Consider the following 19157-nt stretch of genomic DNA (forward strand, 5'->3'; position numbering starts at 1 on the left):
AAGCTTAGATGTGGCATGTCACATGGAAACAACTGAGCACTGCGGACGTGACATGACCACTTGGTATGGTCACCGGATGCTCAGGTGACCTCCACAATGGGTCAGAGGGTGTGATTGGTTACAACAGGTGCCGGATGAAAATTAGATAAAGAGGTTTTGAAGTACTGCAGTGTGGAGAAGTCTGGCCAGAGGGGAAAATGGAGGTGACAGAATGTGTACTGAAACAGTCAGCAGAACCCTGATGAAACTGCTAGGCTCCAGCTGTGCTCAGGATCCCTTGGGCCTCTTTGTACCACCCTGCTCCATCGTCTGATGAAGTCAGCTTCAGCTTTAAACTTGGGACACAAGAATAATCTGAGGGAGTTTATTCTCCCTCAGCACCAGTTCATTAGCCTAATCACTGCCTGGAGAGTTTTAATGCAAAGGAAGCAGGCTTTTTCCTCTCAGGTTGGGTGAGGTTAGGACCAGAGGTCATGAGTTTAGGGTGACTGGTAAAATATTTAAGGGGTATCTGAGGAGGAACTTCTTTATTCACAGGATGGTGAAAGTGTGGAACTAGCTGGCAGCAGAAGTGGTTAATGCAGGTTCAATTGTAACATTTAAGAGAAGCTTGAATAGGTGCATGGATGAGAGAGGTTTTGGGGGCTGTTGTCCGGGTGCAGGTAGTTGGGACCAAGCAGAACACCAGGTCAGCATGGACTTAAAGGACCTGTTTCTGTAGTGTAATACTCTATGACTCTAAGTACAAGAAAATACAAGTTCGTAATCACATCAGGACAACACTATACCAATGTATTGCTGCCATTTCTCTAGTGGTTTGGCTTCAAAGCAACGATTGCCTGCGCCCGTGTTGAGGCATATGGAGCCTCTTCCTTCCATGGTGATATTATAGACAATGTCAGACTTACTTTAAAATGAATTCCAGCATGCTTAGCAAGAAAGGTGATGATACCGCGTGTGTGCAAAGGCTGTCATTGTTCAATGGACCAAAGACTAACTCTTATCAAAACTAGCCACTGCAACTGGGGAAACTGGAATTACTAATAGGAATAGACACCGAACTGAGCTTGCTTTCAACTCTATTGATGAATTGTCTTTTTTTTTTCATATTCATGTTGGGAGAAGTGCATCACTACATCTCAGTGTTAAATTCTAAACTTTTGAAGCAAATTTCTTTATTCACTTACACACACATTCTGATGCCCTTCTCAGCACTTACTTCTCAAATTCTCTCCAGTTGTGTCGTATCTGTCGTGAATCCACTCAGGGGGGTGAGGGTTGAAGTTAGCCTGAGATGCAGCATAGCCCAGAGGGTCATTGCTAACCCACACCGTGAGATAGAGGTAAAAGACGTCAGGATTTATGATCCCATCCTCATCCACCAATCGTCTTGACGATAGCTATAATAAAAATGAGGACACTGTCATTGCACCTTGCATGGGACATGACAAACTATTGTATCAGCACAAATGAGCACTAATCAATCTAAGAATTTATGAAATGATTGAGCATGAAAATATCGAAGTCTTCATCTCCTGCACAATTTGACATCTCTTACTTCTTATTTCCCTTCTGTCTAAACACTTAAGTGGTGTAGCAGTAATTTCTATCTTATGCTGTGGTAGAATCGGACTTGGGGAGATAACAGCAGCAGAGCATGATGGGTCCTCACCAGCCATGACAACACTGAATGTCATGAGCCCCAACAGGAGCCACACAATCTCCTCCGATAGGAATAAGACTGAAAAACAAAACAAAGCTGATCTGGGAGATGAGAGTCTGAAAAGAAATCTCTCCAACTTCCAAGAGTGTTTCCAGCAAGTTCTGGGAGCTTACCCTGAGCCAAGATTTTTGTTACTTCAGGTATCTGGAATATTACACCCTCCACTTTGTTCTGGGTGTATTCCCTTAGTAACTTCAATCCCATCTATGCCATTTCCTACTTCAGGTATCCCTGTAATATAACTGGGTGACCTGGTGACAAACTTCAGCAGCTGAAGAAAGTAATACTTCTGCCATTTAAGTTCAGCTCATGCGGACAGACCAAAAACAAACCTGGTTATAGTTGAAGGGTTCCTTCTTGTTTCCTGTCTGTATGAGTAATTTATAGGCAAGGATACCATCTTCTGAACCGTTACGATAACTCTCCCTCGTGATTTTCCCTGTCCGCCAGTCTTCGTCGAATGCAGCCTGTAGCCCTGAGCGAGCAAGACATTTGCTATGAGAGGGGTCCGCAATGCAGTTCTACAACTTCTTAGAAATCTTTTAATCTTTTGAAGAACTGAACATTGTGCAAGAGAAATATGGTCCATCAAACATCTCCAGATGAGCATTCTTTACCTTATTATTGTCAAAACAATATCGATAAACCCTTCCAACTATAATGAAGCTTTTGAAATGAAATTGCCACCAGGTCAAGTATAGGGGTTTATAAAAGTTAACAGGTACAGGAGATTTTCCTCACATTGCTACCAGTACATCAGATAGCAGCAATAAATTATTGCAGGGTAGATTTCAATGATTCCTCGTCACCAGTTGTACAGTAATCTGGCCTAATCAATCACTCATCCATTATATAATAGGCTTAATTGTAATATCACAATTTCAGGCAAGCAAAAGCTAGTCAAATTCTATAAAGGGGAGATGTGGTCCACTCCACTGGATTATGGCTCTAAAGGCAAAAGTCTATCTATAACTTTCACTTTCAATTCATCTGCACCCTTGATTTGTCTTCCTGTCCTGCACTAACTTTAATGGAAGTAACTACAAGCATAAGCTCTCACTGAGAAATCTTCCAAGGCATTGCTTAATATGATCCATGCGATTTTCTGGCACGAGTGTTAGAATGAAGATTTATAGAAGATTATTTTTATTTGTCGCATGTACATCGAAACATCAAAACATACAGTGAACCGCATCATTTGCATCAAATCAAAATCAGCAAGGATTGTGCTTGGGGCAGCTCACAGTGTAGGCAACTTGTCCAAAGGCAACATGGCATGCCCACAACTCACTAACCCTAACCATACAGCTTTGGAATGTGGGAGGAAACCAGAGCACCTGGAGGAAATGAACTCAGTTATGGGGAGAATGCACAAGCTCCTTATAATGTGTCATTGCTGCCACTATAATGTGATACACTAACCGCTATGCCACCCCAATGACACTAATGGGTCAAATTTGAAAGAAAGTATCAAACTTAGTTACTGTGGCTCATGCAAGAACAGACTTATAATGCCGACTCACCTGTAATACACTAATTATACGACTGGGGCAATTAAAGAAATCTTTATATAGGCATCCGTTAAGTCTCGTGAGACCATGGATTTGCGCCTTGGAAGGTTTCCAGGGAGCAGGCCTGGGCAAGGTTGTATGGAAGACCAGCAGTTGCCCAAGCTGCAAGTCTCCCCTCTCCACGACACCGATGTTGTCCAAAGGAAGGGCATTAGGACCCATGCAGCTTGGCACCTGGTGTCGTCGCAGAGCACTGTGTGGTTAAGTGCCTTGCTCAAGGACACACACGCTACCTCAGCCAAGGCTCGAACCAGCGACCTTCAAATCACTAGACGAACGCCTTAACCACTTGGCTACGTGCCAACACTAATCTATTTTACGCAAATCTGATGCTTCAGTCATCCTGCTCCCCCCACCTCACCAGCCGTTACTGATAGTGATGCTTGCTATTGAAATGGCAAAGTCATGCTCCCCCAGTCCTTGACATCCTTCGGCAAAAATCACACTGCTGTTGGAACTGAGTAGGTCAGGCAGCATCTGTGGAGGAAGAAGGATCAGGGGGATGGTTAATGTTCAGACCGCCCATTCGTCTGCCTCCACAGATGCTGCATGACACGCTGAGTTCCTCCTGTTCTTTTTTGCTTCAGTTTACAGCATCTGCAGTCTCTTCTATCTCCTCTGACGTCCTTCACTCTGACAAGCATCAAGGTTTGCCCTATTTTTCAAAAGAATGGCTCAAAGAAAACTTCTCTGAACAATTCAATTGTTCCTGCCATTTAGTGGTTTAGAAAGAAATCCATTTCAAAACTTTGATTTACATCACTGAAAATAAACCACAATTAAGACCCGGGAATGCATGGAGTATATTAAAGGGCACAGTTTGCAAGATTTTTTAAAAAGTTTTAGAATGTTCAATGATATCCTGTGTGGTCTAACAAAAAAGGATATACGGTTTTTCAAATCGCATCAGTCTGTTCAATCTGTTATGGCTGTGACAGATGCATTTTTTTAAAACCAGTTAACTCCATCTGGTAAAGCCTTTGAACATTTCAGTATCTTTATTTCACTTTTATTTTGCATCTGGGTGTTTGTTTCCTCCTGCTAGTTCTATTGATCTGTGTCTCTAAGGCTCCTTGAGTGATAAAATCTTTACACCCACTGACTTAGAGCTTGCTGAGTCAAGGTGAATTGTTTCACCAAAACTGTAGAATTAAACGGTACCATCAGAGGCTCTGCACAATTTGGTGCTAACAGCATTGTTGAATAGTCATGCTGTATATGAGTGACACGATTACTAGAACAGAAAGAGTAGGGTGTTCAAGCTGTGTAAAAAAAATTAAATATCTTCTGTTGTCATGAGCTTATCCTACAGGTAAATCTCCAGAGATGTGGCAATCGTTCTGCTGACTGTGAAGCAAGAGGTATACTTAAACAAAAAAACTGATCTCTGCATGAAAAATGAACAGAGATGGATGTTATATTTTATTCCTTATGAAGATAGTCTTTCAGCCAAATACATTTACCTATTACGGTTAAATAATGGGCTGTATAATGTATACACGAGGAAATCTGCAGATGCTGGAATTTCAAGCAACACACATACAAGTTGCTGGTGAACGCAGCAGGCCAGGCAGCATCTCTAGGAAGGGATACAGTCGACGTTTCGGGCCGAGACCCTTCGACAGGACAGACGAAGGGTCCTGGTCGGCCCGAAACGTCGACTGTACCTCTTCCTAGAGATGCTGCCTGGCCTGCCGGGTTCACCAGCAACTTTTATGTGTGTTGCTGTATAATGTGTACACACTTTGATCATAAATAGACGTTGAACTTAAATTATATATTTTTATTTAATTTGGAGATATAGCAGGGTAACGGGCCTTGCCACCAAACAAACCCACAAGGCCCAATTATACCCATGTGACCAGTTGACCTACTACTCTATACATCTTTGGAATATGGATGGAGATGGGAGAGGAAATCCATGTGGCCATGGGCAGAACATATGAACTCCTTACGGACAGCAGCAGAAGATGAAGCCCAACCACTGGCACTGTAATAGAATCATACTACCATGCCGCAAGAAAATTCAAGGAGACCCCAATGAGGATTACTTGGAAGAACTGAGAATGGGGATGGGATGATTCTAGAGACCCTCAAAGATTTGCCTTTTTTTTTGATGCAGAGCTGCACAGATTCACTTAGGAAACATTGTCCGGTGTCTGTCAACGACATAGGTTCAAAAACCATTGTTGGTAAGACCCTTGGGAGCTTTGGGTCAAGGGTTTCAAGGACTGAAGATTTCTAGCTGCCAGAAACTTCAAATACTAAGTACACTCGGTGACTATCTGAGCTGACAGAAGCTGTACAGAATGAGCATATCTTTCTGCAAAATGGAAAAAGTGGAATTTCCCGGTGGCTAACCATTTTAATTTCTATCCTCATTCCCACTCTGACATGTCAGTCCACGGCCTTCTCTATTGCCATGATGAGGCCACTCTAGTGGGGAGGAGCAACACTCTATATTCCATTTAGGTAGCCACCAAACTGATGGCGTGAACATCAATATCTTCTTCCACTAATTTTTTCTCTCCTCCTTTCCCTATTCTATTCCCCACTCTACCCTCTTATCTCTTCTCCTCACCTACCTATCATCTCCCCCTCATGCCCTTCCTCCTTCCCTTTCTCTCATGGCCCACTTTTCTCTCCTATCAGATTCCTACTTCTTCAGCCCTTTGCCTTTTCCATCTATCACCTCCCAGCTTCTTACTTCATCCCTCCCACCTGGATTCACCCATCGCCTTCCAGCTAACCTCCTTCTCCTCTCCCACCTTTTTATTCTCGTATTTTAGACCATAAAATATAGGAGCAGAATTAGGTCATTAGGCCCATCGAGTCTTCTGCACCATTTCATCATGACTGATCCAATTTTCCTCTCCACCCCAATCTCTTGCCTTCTCCCCATATCCCTTCATGCCCTGATCAATCAAGAATCTATTATACTTAAAGATTTGGTCTCCACAGCTGCCTGCGGCAAAGAATCCCAGATTCACTACTCTCTGGCTAAAGAAATTCCTCCTCATTTCCGTTCTAAAAGGACACCCCTCTATTCTGAAGCTGTGACCTCTAGTCTTAGATTCTCCCATCATAGGAAACATGCTCTCCATGTCCACTCTTCACTCTTCCCTCTCAGTCCTGATGAAGAGTCTCAACACGAAACATTGACTGTTTATTCATTTCCATAGGTGCTACCTGACCTACCGAACTCCTCCAGAATTTTGTATACATTGCTTCAGATTTCCAGCATCTGAAGACCTTCTCATGTTCAGGCCTAAAGTCTGTAGGCAGGTATAATGCAGAAAAGTACCTTGTAAGGAGAACATGCATATATGTTGCAGAGAGCGAGAGAGGAGAGAGAGAAAGAAGAGGGAGAAAGAGATAGATAAAAATCAGGGTTGTTGTACAGTGCCACTTGGAAAACAATACCAATTCACATGAAGGAAGCTTTGAAAAAAAGTTATTATAAAAGAATCCTAATCTTCAGCCTTGTAAAGAGATGCCAATGAGTGTCTTTAGTTACAGGGCTAAGGTAGGGTAACGCTCCGAACTCATGCATGGTCTCGGTAGAGTGTTGGCTGTTTGGCAGAGAAACTCTGCTGAAATGTAAACACACCTTGTCATTCAATCTCACAAATGCAATCAACCCAAACCCTCAAGGCATGAGGATGTAATACGAGTCGATTTACTCGGAAAAGAAAAAAGCGTTGTTGTATTTCCTGCTTTGCTTTCCCCTTCCCTCCCCCCCCCCACCCACACCCCTCCAATTCAACCCTGAAGGGAATTTAAGTCTTCAGAAAACATTTGTGTACTCCATGCTCAGGAGAGCTGGGAGGCAGCTGTGTATTCACTGATGAATGTCTCAGAACAAAGCTGTTTACTGGGAACAGAGGGCACCACCAAGTCCACACAGGGAAAGTTTCAGGACAAAGCAGGAGCTGACACATTTTTAGCAGTAGGTCACATGGAAAAATATTAAGAACACATCAAAAAGACATTAAAGAGGAAAGGGAAGGGCTGTACTAGATACGTAGCATTTAGATTTATCAACAGTTATCAGCAAGCATATTACAGCAGTGTCGTTTGCGAGGGATTTGTTCATTCTCAGTTGTAGCAGACTTCAAACTGAGATGCAAGATTTTATCCACAGGTATTCACATCCACAGGTATTTCCAATCAACACAAGAGAACAGCATTCTTAATGCTGCAGTTTCTGTGACGACACAAGAGACTGCACATGCTGGAACCAGGAGCAATAATCTGTTGGAGGAACTCAGTGGGTCTGGCATCATCTGAGGAAGAAAACGAATTGCCGATGTTTCAGATCAAACCTCTGCACCAGGATCGAGCGCAGGTCTTACAACCAGAGTCATGAACAATTCCTGAGTTCCTCCAGCAGATTGTCCAGTTGCTCCAATTTCTCTGTGATGCTTGCATTTAAAAGTAAGGCATCTGCACCTATTGCTACTGAGTGCATCTCTATAGAAGCAAAGAATTTGTTTCAAAAGGCAAAATATCGTTGGATTTGAAAAATACCAGACCAGTCTCTGTGGTGACATGAGTTGTTACTTTCCTTTGCAGCACAAGGGTGTCAACAATAGGTTAAAAAATGTTCGTTCCCTTCCTCAGTAAAATTAGTATCCGTACGGTACTTTCACAGAGTCCTACAGAACAGAAACAAGTTCCTCACCCCACTGAGACTGTACCAGCCATCAAGCTCCCAATACTCAAAACCTACACCAGTCTCATTTCACTCTATTCACAATTACATTAGCAGCATCCAGATTCTGTTAATTACCTTCGTACTTAGTCATTTTACAATGTTCAATTAACCTACCTACCTGCACATCCAGAAGAAACCAGCACATTTACAGACAGAGAGAACAGGCAAACTCTGCATAGACAGCTTTGCCCAGAACTGAATCCAGGTTTCTGGAATCAGCCGCTCTGCTGGCTGTGGCCCTGTGTCTTACCCAGCCCCTCAGATAAGCCGCTCTGCCACTCTAAAATCAACCATGAATGTTGAAGTCAAAGGTTCAAAGGCTCATTTTATTATCAAAGTATGTATGCAGAATACAACAATGAAATTTGTCTTCTCCAGCTAGCCATGCAATACAGAAAACCATGTAAGTAGTTGAAAGAAAGACATCAATTCCCCTTCCACACAAGAAGAAAAAAGATACAAAAACTAAAATGCTTTTGTATGGAATATTGAAAGAAAGTATTAGTAAGGGTCCTCCGCCAGATCCACGCTTTCATCAAACGACTGTCAGTAAGGGTGCTCTCTCTGCGCTTTCTTTCAGGGAGGATGTGGACCAATTGAAAGTGCATTGAAAATGATAAAGCCAAGATTCAGAGATTAAACTTTAGTAAAACTTTTTTAAAAATTATCACTAAATCAAATGAATACCCAAATCATAGATTTAAGGACAATATTGGAGCATGGTACTTCTAACAGAAATGGTAACTTGTTTAAATGAAATTTTAAAATTAAAATAAATTTTTCTATGATATAAATACTCAGTGATTACTTGATAGTGGTTGTGCACTCAAAGTTTGAAGTGTATTTTGGATGTTGCTTCAATTTCAAATCTTTTAAGTACATCTGAAAGTTTGGATTTAAGTCTTCCGCATTTGGTGATCAAGAAACGTATGGAATCCAGTGCAAATTTACATAGTGCATCTGACCTACTCTACAGACATTGGGCTCCTTCATCTTCATGATGTCATTACTCAATAACATACGCCAACCACCAATTTGCTTAGATAGTGAGTCACGGCTGTTTATCATTACAATTGAAACTGAAATGAAACACTACCCACATATAGAAAACACCATTTCCTGTTAAGGTGAAAGGTGGACTTGTGCTAATTGGAAGTTCTCTCATGCTGGGGGTGCTCCTTTCTCCGGGTTTATTCTCTTTAGGTAGGTGTGCCCAAACGTTCTTTTTCTTGGAAAGTATATTCCTAAGTCCTTCCTTACGACCTGGTCCAGCACCAACTCTCTGATAACTGTTTCTCCAATTCCAACTTCTGGTGCATTCCCACACTTCCTCCTGCCCTCCAGTGGCCTCCAAATTTGAAGTCCCATAATTCCTTCCATAAATGTCTCTCTCCCTCCTCCCCCCCCCCCAACACTTTAAGAAACATATTACCACTAGCTTGTTTTACCCAGGTTCTTTGTCTGAGCCTAACAGTGCAAAAGTTTCCTCCTGTGAATCACCTTGGTACACTTTAGTATGATAGAAATTGCAAGCTCTTGCTGTTGATCTGGGATAAACAGAAAACTTTGGGAAGCAGTAAATGCTATGTCATTACTCTATCACAGTGCCACTGGAATGGGTGTTCGTCATAGAAAGAGCACATTTTCCCTTTCAGTCCTGCTTTCATTCAACATTTGTGCACCTTTCATCCTAAATCCTGTTTCTCGCTTAGTATGCTTGTATGTTTACCTCATCCATATTAGGTGCTTTGACATTAAGCTTACTGACTCTCGAAGAGAAGGCCTTTTTATGTTTCTAACAAGCTACACGCTTTCTAACACTGCAGGAGATCATAGCAGGTAAATAAGTCCTTTCAGTTCACAAGGACCATGAAAGTGTAAGCCTCTGTTGCTGCCTGTAAAGGTAAGTTAGGCAATTTATCCAAGAGACAAAGAAACAGATTCAGTTTTATAACATGGTTTTTCCACCATATTCATCCCTTTTTCACATTTATTCATCAAAAATGATCCTGCAGTCTGAGTTTGTCAGACCACCCATACGGCTGTGTGTTCAGTTAGTCAATCATTGTTTCAACAGCATTGCTAACATAAGCACTCAATGCTACTGCAGTACTATTTAATCATTCTAGATTTTTCATAATTAAAGGAATGTCAAAATAAAGGCCTTTTGCTTTTCATTATCTACATTCAGATTCCTATTGCAATAAAAATATTATTGGAGTCAGAAAAATCTAGAAATAGCAGCTTAGTAGCACTGAAACTCTTCAAGTTATGCACACAAATGAGTCTTGCTAATTATTACCATAACTGAAGCCTTCTTTGTGGAATCATGATGTAATTCCCTTGTCATTTGTGCCTGCCTCAATCTTTTTAAAACAACACACATTACATGGAAAACGTACATTTCCAAAGTTTGAGACACAGCAGATCAAGTGTAAGCCTCAGAACAAACAATATGCATTCAAATAGAAAACATTCCAGACGCTTGAAGGGGCAAGGTGGAGAAATAGAAATGATTGAGGCGAGATGATATTATTTTTAAACTACTTGCAGGAGAACTTGGGGGGGGGGGGAGGTCAGAAATGGAACAAAAGTAATGCAGAACTGATTGACGGACAAGGTAGCATTTTGCAAGATAACTTTCTGGCATTTTTCTTATAAGGTGTTTAAGGTGTAAGCATTCAATCAGCCAACAAATGCAATAACTTCAGAGAATTAGCAATATTGGTTAGATTTTAAAGGCGATGTGTAATTGTCCCTACAGCTTTAGCTCATCCATGCAGTACGACTTAACTGGGATCTAACAGGTTGAGAGACAATAATGAGTATTAATATGGGGCTGGGGGGGAAACCATTGCAGAGTATTGGAAAAAGCTGCGGAAATTTACAAACTCAACCAGCTCTATTATGGGCACTAGCCTCCCCAGCATTAATGACATCTTCAAAAGGCAACACACACTAAATGCTGGAGGAATTCAGCAAGTCAGACTGAATCCATGGAAATGAACAGTTGGTGATTCGGGCTGAGACCCCTCTTCATGGAGGGAACGATCGTGTGGAATGTGGAGAGGCAGAGAGAGGTAAAGAAGTGTTTGGTGGTAGGAGCCCTTCGGAGGTGGCGGAGGTTGTGGAGGACAATGTGTTGGACATGCAGGCTGATGGGATGGTGGGTGAGGATAAGAAGAAAGGTATTACTGGTGGCTGGAAAATGGGGTGATCGCAGACATGGAGGAGATGTGTGGAGGGAGGGCGAACCCCATTCTTTGAGCAAGGAGGACACCTCTAATATCTGGAAAGTATAGCTTCATTCTGATGTGGTGGAGATGAAGGAACTGAGAACAGGTGACAGGTTGGGAAGAGGTATAATCAAGATAGCTGTGGGAAAGGTAGGTTTATAAAAGATGTTGGTTGATAGTTAGTATCCAGAGATGGAGACAGAGGTGTCAGAAATGGACCAAGTGAAGTTAAGGGCGAGTGGAAGTTGATGAAATTGACGAGCTCGGTATGAGTGCAGGAAGCAGCACCAATGTAGCAGAGGAAGAGTTGGGAAGTGTTATTGGGGTTACTTGGGACATGGACAATTTTACATAGCCAGTGAAAAGGTAGGCATAGCTGGGGCCCATGGCTACCTGTCAAGTCTGCAGAAAGTGGGAGTAGCTGAAGGTAAAATTGTTGGGGGGGGGGGAAACCAGTTCTTCCGGATGGAGGAGGATGATGATGGAGGGGAACTGATTGGTTCTTTCATTGCAAAAGAAGCAGCGAGCTCTTCCTTAAGGTTTCTTGATGAGGGATGAAAGTGTTTTGGGACCGATCCTTCTGCTGATTCTGAAAAATTTCTGAGGCATTGGTTCAAGTAAGCAAGTTAGGTGGTGATTAACCTTTCTGTTACAAGGTAATCTTTAGCAGGAAGGCTGACATCTTCTGCTTAACGTGAATCAGAAACTGAGTGTGCGCGTGTCTCTAACTGCAATGAGAAATTGCAAGTTTAACTGCACTAGGATCACTGATGATCATCTCCTTTGACTTTATGTGATCTTTCAACACGGTAGTGTCGAAAAAGCCCTCTGTCACAAGCAGGAAAGCTGCTGTTATTTTATCAGTTCACCAACAAGATATGGACGTATGACTGAAACCAGAGCAAATTTTTTTGACAAGAAAAATGACCAAAAATGAAATTAAATGTGTGGTTCTGAGTATTCAATATAGCTAGCTGAAATCATGAAAATAATTAACATCCTGATTGGCAAGTTATTTCCAGATTCCTTGCATCACTAAGAGAGCATCACTAACCCTTCAGTAATATTTCTTTAATACTCATTCAAGAGATGTGGCTACACTAGCTCAGCCGGCTTTTAATTGCCCATTTCTTGTCACCCTTAAGGTGGTGGTGGGGAGCTGGCTTCATGAACTACTGTAATATACTCTGGCATTCCTTACACAACAACCACCTACATGTAAAGTTATGATTTCCGTTCTGCCTCTGTTTCAGCTACATGAGAAAGGACAAGGCGTCAAACAATTCATATAGTCTCTAGCTTATTTGCTACGAAACTTCACAGGGTTCAAATAGTTCAGTCTAATACATACCTGATAGCTGTGGTCTGCTACAAGAAAAAGACTCGCATTTCCATGTCTCTCAGAAACATCTCAGTATACTTTACATGCTATGAATTACTTTGAAGTACAGAGACAGTCACTTTGTATATATCAGGCCCCAAAATTTACATTCCTGGGCTATTCTTCAGAACCCCAGACCCCACTTCAAGTACCCCAAGCCATGTTGAAATTAACAGATGTTGAATTCAAAAGCTCATGTCATAAAACAAATTATGGTAGAGGATATACGAACAAGAAGATTAGGAGCAGATTATTATATTGTGGTGCAGTTTCTTTAACCCTAAACCACTAATGGAGGCCTGTTTTAAGTTTCTGAATTTCACCTTCAGATCCCCAAGCTAAGTGGTATTTTGTACTGAGATGACATTATGCATGCAAACACACTTAACTGCTCACTGTTAAATGGTGAACAAAAAATATGAAAGAGAGGTTTTGTAATCTTACCTCTTAGCCAGTCCTGAATATAATGCAACCACATTTTTGGCAACAGTTTATTCTCTTCACGAACAATATATTTGATACTATCGAAACTCCTGTGCAGATCATAAAGCAGCTTCTGGGATGCAGCATAATCAAACCCCCCCATGGAGACGATGTACATGTTGTAGAAGGAAAAATACTTGAATTGGGCTTCAATAAAATTGTACTCCTTGGTTTCACGAGGCACAATGTCTGTAAGGTACAGCCCATCATGAACCATGGTAGTTCCATAAAGGCTCATCCCAAGCAAGGCCATGAAGAGGATTAACACGACAATCTAGGTTGTAAAAGTAAAATCATAAGTGAACAAGTCTGTCGCACTTCAGATCAGAGTACAATACAAGGCATTTATCCAGAGCGATAAGGCTTTAGTGGTTTTTTTTGGGGGGGTGGAGTTTTCCTGTAAATTCTCACATTGTTGCTAGAGAATTTCAGCAGGGGACCTCATTGAAAGGACTAGATAGAGTGGACATGGATAGGATGTTTCCTATATTGGGGGAGTCTCGGACCAGAGGGCAGAGCCTCAACCAATATAAAGATGTCCCTTTACAACAGAGATGAGGTGGAATTTCCTTAGTGAGAGGCTGATGAATCTGTGGAATTCCTTGCCACAGATGGTTGTGGAGGCCAAGTCATTGGTATATTTAAATCAGAGTTTGACAGGTTCTTGATTAGAAAAGGCGGCAAAGGTTACGGGGCGAAGGCAGAAGAATGGGGTTGGGAGGGATAATAAATCCGCCATGGTGGAATGGCGGAACAGACACGATGGGCTGAATGGCCCGGTTCTGCTTGTGTGTCCTATGGGCCTATGTTTCTTTCTACCGTCCCATTGTGAAGCAGACAAACCAGGCTACAGAGCCAAGCAAGTATGGATAGTAACCAGGATTATGATCTGAAAATCCAAGTCATAATACACTAGAATTCTTTCTTCTTTAGGAAAGCAGCAAGTCTACCATGCCCAGGAGACCTCAGGAACACAGGAAAGGAGGGAATGAGATTTACAATCAAGGATAGAAATCAAGAGGTCACGGATAGTAGGGTATAAAAACATGTGCTGTGATCTGCCCAAGTGACTGATGCAGGGTTTCAACTTGAAATGCTGACAACTCCTTCTCCCCCACCCTCATCCACAATGCTGCTCAACCTGCGGAGATCCTCCGGCAGATTATATTCTGCTTCAGATTCCACCATTCTGCACTCTTCTGCCTCCATGGTTGTCCTAGAAGAGGACTAATTTTCTCAGCACAGCGTATGATGTCAGTGCCAGTCAAGGAAGTGTGACTCATACTGGGGAAGGGTTCTGTTAATTTTCAAACAACCAGAAAACAGTTATAAACTGTTACTCAATCTGAGTTCAAGTGATCAGAGTTCATATTTCTTGGCCATAACCTTTAAAGGACAAAATAGTTGAAAATTACTTACTTTTGATTCAGTCCTCAGAAGAAGTGGAGCGTACTTGTCCCGTGCAAAATCAGTCAAATTCCATTTGACGAAGGGTATTTGAACACAGTTCCTGCAGACCTTTGCCTCATCCACCTGGGCCAGTAGGTCCCGAGTTGAGCTGGTGGGGTCCATTCCCTGGGAGCCAATGTGCTCGGCTGGAGGTACGATGACTGAAGGAGTTGAAGAGATCTGAGATGTTGGAGAAAGGATGGTGACAATGTGTTGGCCAGTGGGATCGCACTGGGTAAATGCCTGAACCGTGGTGGTGATCTGGGTGCTGTGGGTATATGTTGGCCCTCCATTCAGAGAAGGGTGAAAGTTATGGATATCGTTCACATCTGCAAACTCTTGTGGTTGGACCCGTATTACTCTCGTTGAACAGAGGCTGAAAAACAAAATATACAGTGTAATCCATTCTACATTGATAGCATTATATATTGTTATGTGCATTACAATGCTGAATAGTAATAGTTAATATAGCAAAATTAACTATCATGATGATCAACTTTTATTCCAGTTAACAAAAATTAACCACAGTAATTTTATGAAAAATTTTCATTGATCATCAAAAAATATAAGTAGTAATCACTAATCGTTACTATCTACTGAATTAAATCCTGAAGTCAAATTATGGCCTTGAAATCACTCCCACATATCCCTTTCATGGCTGAAAGCAGCTTTGTTCCATGTTTAACCCTTCTTGGGAAAGTAACAGATGTTATGGTGGATGCCAGTGTCTAAAACATTTCATGTGGTTGATTCATGATGGTGTCCAGACCATGGGATTATTCAGCTACACACCATCTCCTGTTTTAAAACTCAGATATACAATGTATCCCAAGATATTTACCAATCAGATGCTATGAGAACTTTCCACATTGAATGGTCTTTCCTTCTCCAATAGTTTTTTCAATGTTCAAAGATTCAAAGTGCATTTGTTATCAACAAATGTTTAAATTATACAAACCTGAGATTTGGTTGCTTAATAGGCAGTTGCAAAGCAAGGATAGAGTTAAAGACCAACCCCCAGTGTCCACAGAGAAAGAAAAAAAAACAAATCATGCAAACAAAGGAAACAAACAAACAACAACACTCCAAACCAAACTGAATTCCCAGAGTAGCTTGAAGCAGGCCCAAAGCCTTGGTATTCAGTTTATCATATTGGCAGGGCAAGTCGCTGCATAGTTCACAGACAAGAAGCACAGCAGCCTGGGGCATACTCTCAGCCTTAGGGTCCTGGAGAGAGGAGTCCCCAGACTATCTGGGTCAGCGCTCAAATTGTCCAAACCTCGCACAAGGAACCAGGCCCTGAATTGGACCCCAGCCTAGATCTCACTGCCGGAGAAGCAGTTTTCAACCTCTCCAAATCAGCTCGGCACTTAGAGTGATCCACCCTCGCACCCAGGTAAGTTGGATGGGCATTGAAAGCTTCTCCCCTCCAAATCGTTCACTCCATCCAGCAAGGCTCCAACTCCAAGTGTGTCAATTTTGCAGTGCACCAGCAGGACACATGTCTAGGTAGTGCTACCTTAAACCAGAAGTTGGTAGGATCTTACTCGGAGGTGAATCTGGTGAAAATCTGTTTCAGGGAACGGTGGCAAGTGAATTGGCAGCAGATCATATATTGTATAAGTTGGGTCACAGGAAAAGAAATGGAAGAAAAGAAACAATTGGCCCACATCTAATGATGACCTTTGACTGGTTTCACCTCTGCTTTGTATTGACAAATAATGGCAGAAATCCTCGCATTGTCCTTATCTTTGTGACCAAACCCAGGGACTCTATTAGAAGAGCAAATCTCACCTGGAAAAACAGCAGAAAATATCCAGCCTTTTGTCTTCCCGTCGATGAAGATCCAAGCTTAAGATGGCAGGAAAGATGAGGAGCACCATCGCAAAGTTAAAAACCACAACTATTGCAGCCTGCAAGGGGCAAGGAATAGAGAAGTTAATATTATTGTATCATTACCCAGATTTGGAAATCTACAGAATTATTACTTTTAAAAATCCACAAAGGAGAGACTAGGATGAGGGAATTGGCTTTTATTAATGATAAAGTCAACAGCCCACCATGAATACTTTTTGTTCTGCTGTAATACTTGGAGGAGAGGTACCTCTTACATAATATCTGTCATTCTTTATTGGCTTTTAACTTCCCAAATATGATTCTACATCATCAAATGCATGCGTTACTGTTTGCTTTCTGCTTTCTTCTTATGTTAATGAACTCCTGCACTGTCTTGTCAGACTGCCTACCAGTTTAGCATGCCCCTTTAAGATCTGAAAGAAACATAGTTGAAAATCTATAGCTTCACTGTAGGCCCCAGGCCTCGGGCAAAGAACAGCAGTTTCTGATTTCTAACCAAGATATTTCCAGCTTTAAGTGAGCTGTACTACAACTCCAGTTCCAGACCTCACCAAAGCCCTGTATTTAGCCAAGGAAAATATTAAATCTCTTAAGGATTCGATGCAAGAAACCCCTCCTCCCTTAAATATGCCCCCTCTGATTCCTTTCCTCTACATTAACATTAACGTGAAAGACTCCTAAAGTCACAGTAGTCTGATGTAAGAGAATATGGAGGGGGTGAAGTTGCCCAAGGCAGCCATTATAATATATTATTATCTCCCAGACCACCCAGTGAGTCCAAGAAGATCATATTGCTGGAACTGACATGTAGCTGATACAGCCCATCATTTATTGCCAACTACACTGGCTGTGCAAATTGAAGGCCTGCTTCCAGGCCAGTCTAGTGTTCTTCCCTGTCAGGTTTTTGGTGCTTAATGCTCTTTGTATTGCTTTCAATCAACATCTCCGGGCTTTGCCAAGTACAGTAGGCCAATGGGACCCTTTTCAGCAAATCAGCATTCAGCATGTTCGTTTGCTCGTTATGTGCCATGTCGTATAACGTTGGTCTATCTATCACCATGCTGGCAAATTTTTCTACGTTAGTGGTTTGCCATTGCTTTCTTCTGGGCAGTGTCTTTACAAAACTGGTAACCCCATTAACAGTTTTTTTTTAAGTGTGTCGTACCAGACATTCAGCCATTCTTGTCTGGCACTTGGTGTCAGAATTAACCGGGTCACATTATGAACGTTCCTGACTCGACCCTTGTATTTTTTATGAGGCCAAGTGGCTAGCTCGACACTGAACCCGGCACGGATGGAAAGTGTGATCGGGGGTGGCCCGACCTGGATTCGAACACAGGAACCTTCGCTCCAGAGTCTGGTGCTGATCTCACTGCGCCACCAGCCGGCCAAGCCCATTACCAGTACTGTTCAGAGATTGTCTGCCTGGCATCAGTGGTCACATAACCAGGACTTGTGATCTGCACCAGCTGCTCATATGACCATCCACCACCTACTCCCATGGCTCTCGTGACCCTGACCTTGCGGGGGAGGTAGAGGAGGCGAAGCAGGTGCTACGCCTTGCCCAAGGGTGACCTGCAGGCTAATGTTGAGAAGCAGCCCCTTACACCCCCTTTGGTAGACGTTATCTCCACCCTGCCACACGTATTCAACATGTAAATAAGAACAATGTTTTCCGGAGGGCAAAGGAGAGAAAAACAATCGCTGCTCGGTGGAAATTAAATGTTTTTGTAATGTTATTTTCTTTAGCTCTTACGCCCCAATAAAAATAACCATTTTATAAATGGACTGGGGCGTCCATTTACTGATCCCTCCCATCTCATGACTGTAATCCTACTCTCTGTGCACCCCTGCTCTTAAACAGAAAAATAAATTAGTCATCATTCAATTTCAATAACAATTCTAAAAAGATGTGTTTGGGTATGGAACAATTTATTCGAAACATGTAAGACAGGAGGAAGTATGACTTGCCATCTCTCTAAAATTGCATCTGCATTCAGATTTAAAATGCAAATTAGAAATGTTTTGCATCTCTCTCACATCTGAACCTGTTCCCCCCACTTCAAATATAGCTCAAGTTTTTCTAAATGGTAACAGTTTCTTCCTCTGTGCTTACTGCCTGAGAGATTATAACATGATTATGACTGTCACATCAATTGTGGATGACATGTTGATACTCTGGGTAAATTTTTGTTGAGATTAATTGGAAAGGTGTCTGAGGACAGGCAGGCCTAAATGGGAGGGGGCAATTAACGTGCAAATACTGGGGAGCTCAAGGCCACGTTTCAGGATTTGGTGGAAAGGTTTACCACTATTATCATCCCATCTTTTCTTTTGAAATGGTATCCTTTTCAAGCATAAAGAGAGGAGGACTTGAGGAGGAATTTCTGAAGCCAGAGGGTGGTGAATCTGTGGAACTCATCGCCACAGATGGCTTGGAGGCCAAGTCACTGGGGATATTTAAAGCAGAGGTTAATAGGTTCTTGATTAGTAAGGCGTTAAAGGTTCAGGGAGAAGACGGGAAAATGCAGTGGAGAGGGATAATAAATCAGCATGATGGAATGGTGGAGCAGACTTGATGGGCTGAATGGCCTAAATCTGCTCCTATGTCTCATGGTCATATAAAGTTATATTTAAAAAAAGCACTTACACAATTTTCTACATTTGAGACCACCAGTGCAGGTCACAACTTACTAGCGGTATTAGAAAGGTGTCTACTGGATAACAAGTAAATTATCAT

At 42.1% G+C, this 19157-nt stretch overlaps 1 protein-coding gene and 1 long non-coding RNA gene across 2 annotated transcripts in view; one reads left to right on the forward strand and one right to left on the reverse strand.

The window, feature by feature from the left end:
- The window catches only part of ptch2 (patched 2), a 112140-nt gene that overhangs the window by 25071 nt on the left and 67912 nt on the right, over positions 1-19157 (reverse strand). Inside the window, exons 13-17 of the mRNA XM_063064464.1 lie at positions 16355-16473; positions 14531-14936; positions 13073-13385; positions 2056-2198; positions 1220-1400 (exon numbers count right to left, since the gene is read on the reverse strand). Of these exons, the coding sequence (XP_062920534.1) occupies positions 1220-1400; positions 2056-2198; positions 13073-13385; positions 14531-14936; positions 16355-16473 (1162 nt within the window). The remainder of the gene's footprint in view (positions 1-1219; positions 1401-2055; positions 2199-13072; positions 13386-14530; positions 14937-16354; positions 16474-19157) is intronic.
- Positions 1-19157, forward strand: part of LOC134354945 (uncharacterized) — a 42847-nt gene that overhangs the window by 13074 nt on the left and 10616 nt on the right. The window lies entirely within an intron of this gene.

Source organism: Mobula hypostoma, chromosome 12, assembly GCF_963921235.1.
Source record: "Mobula hypostoma chromosome 12, sMobHyp1.1, whole genome shotgun sequence".
Taxonomy (NCBI): Eukaryota; Metazoa; Chordata; class Chondrichthyes; order Myliobatiformes; family Myliobatidae; genus Mobula; species Mobula hypostoma.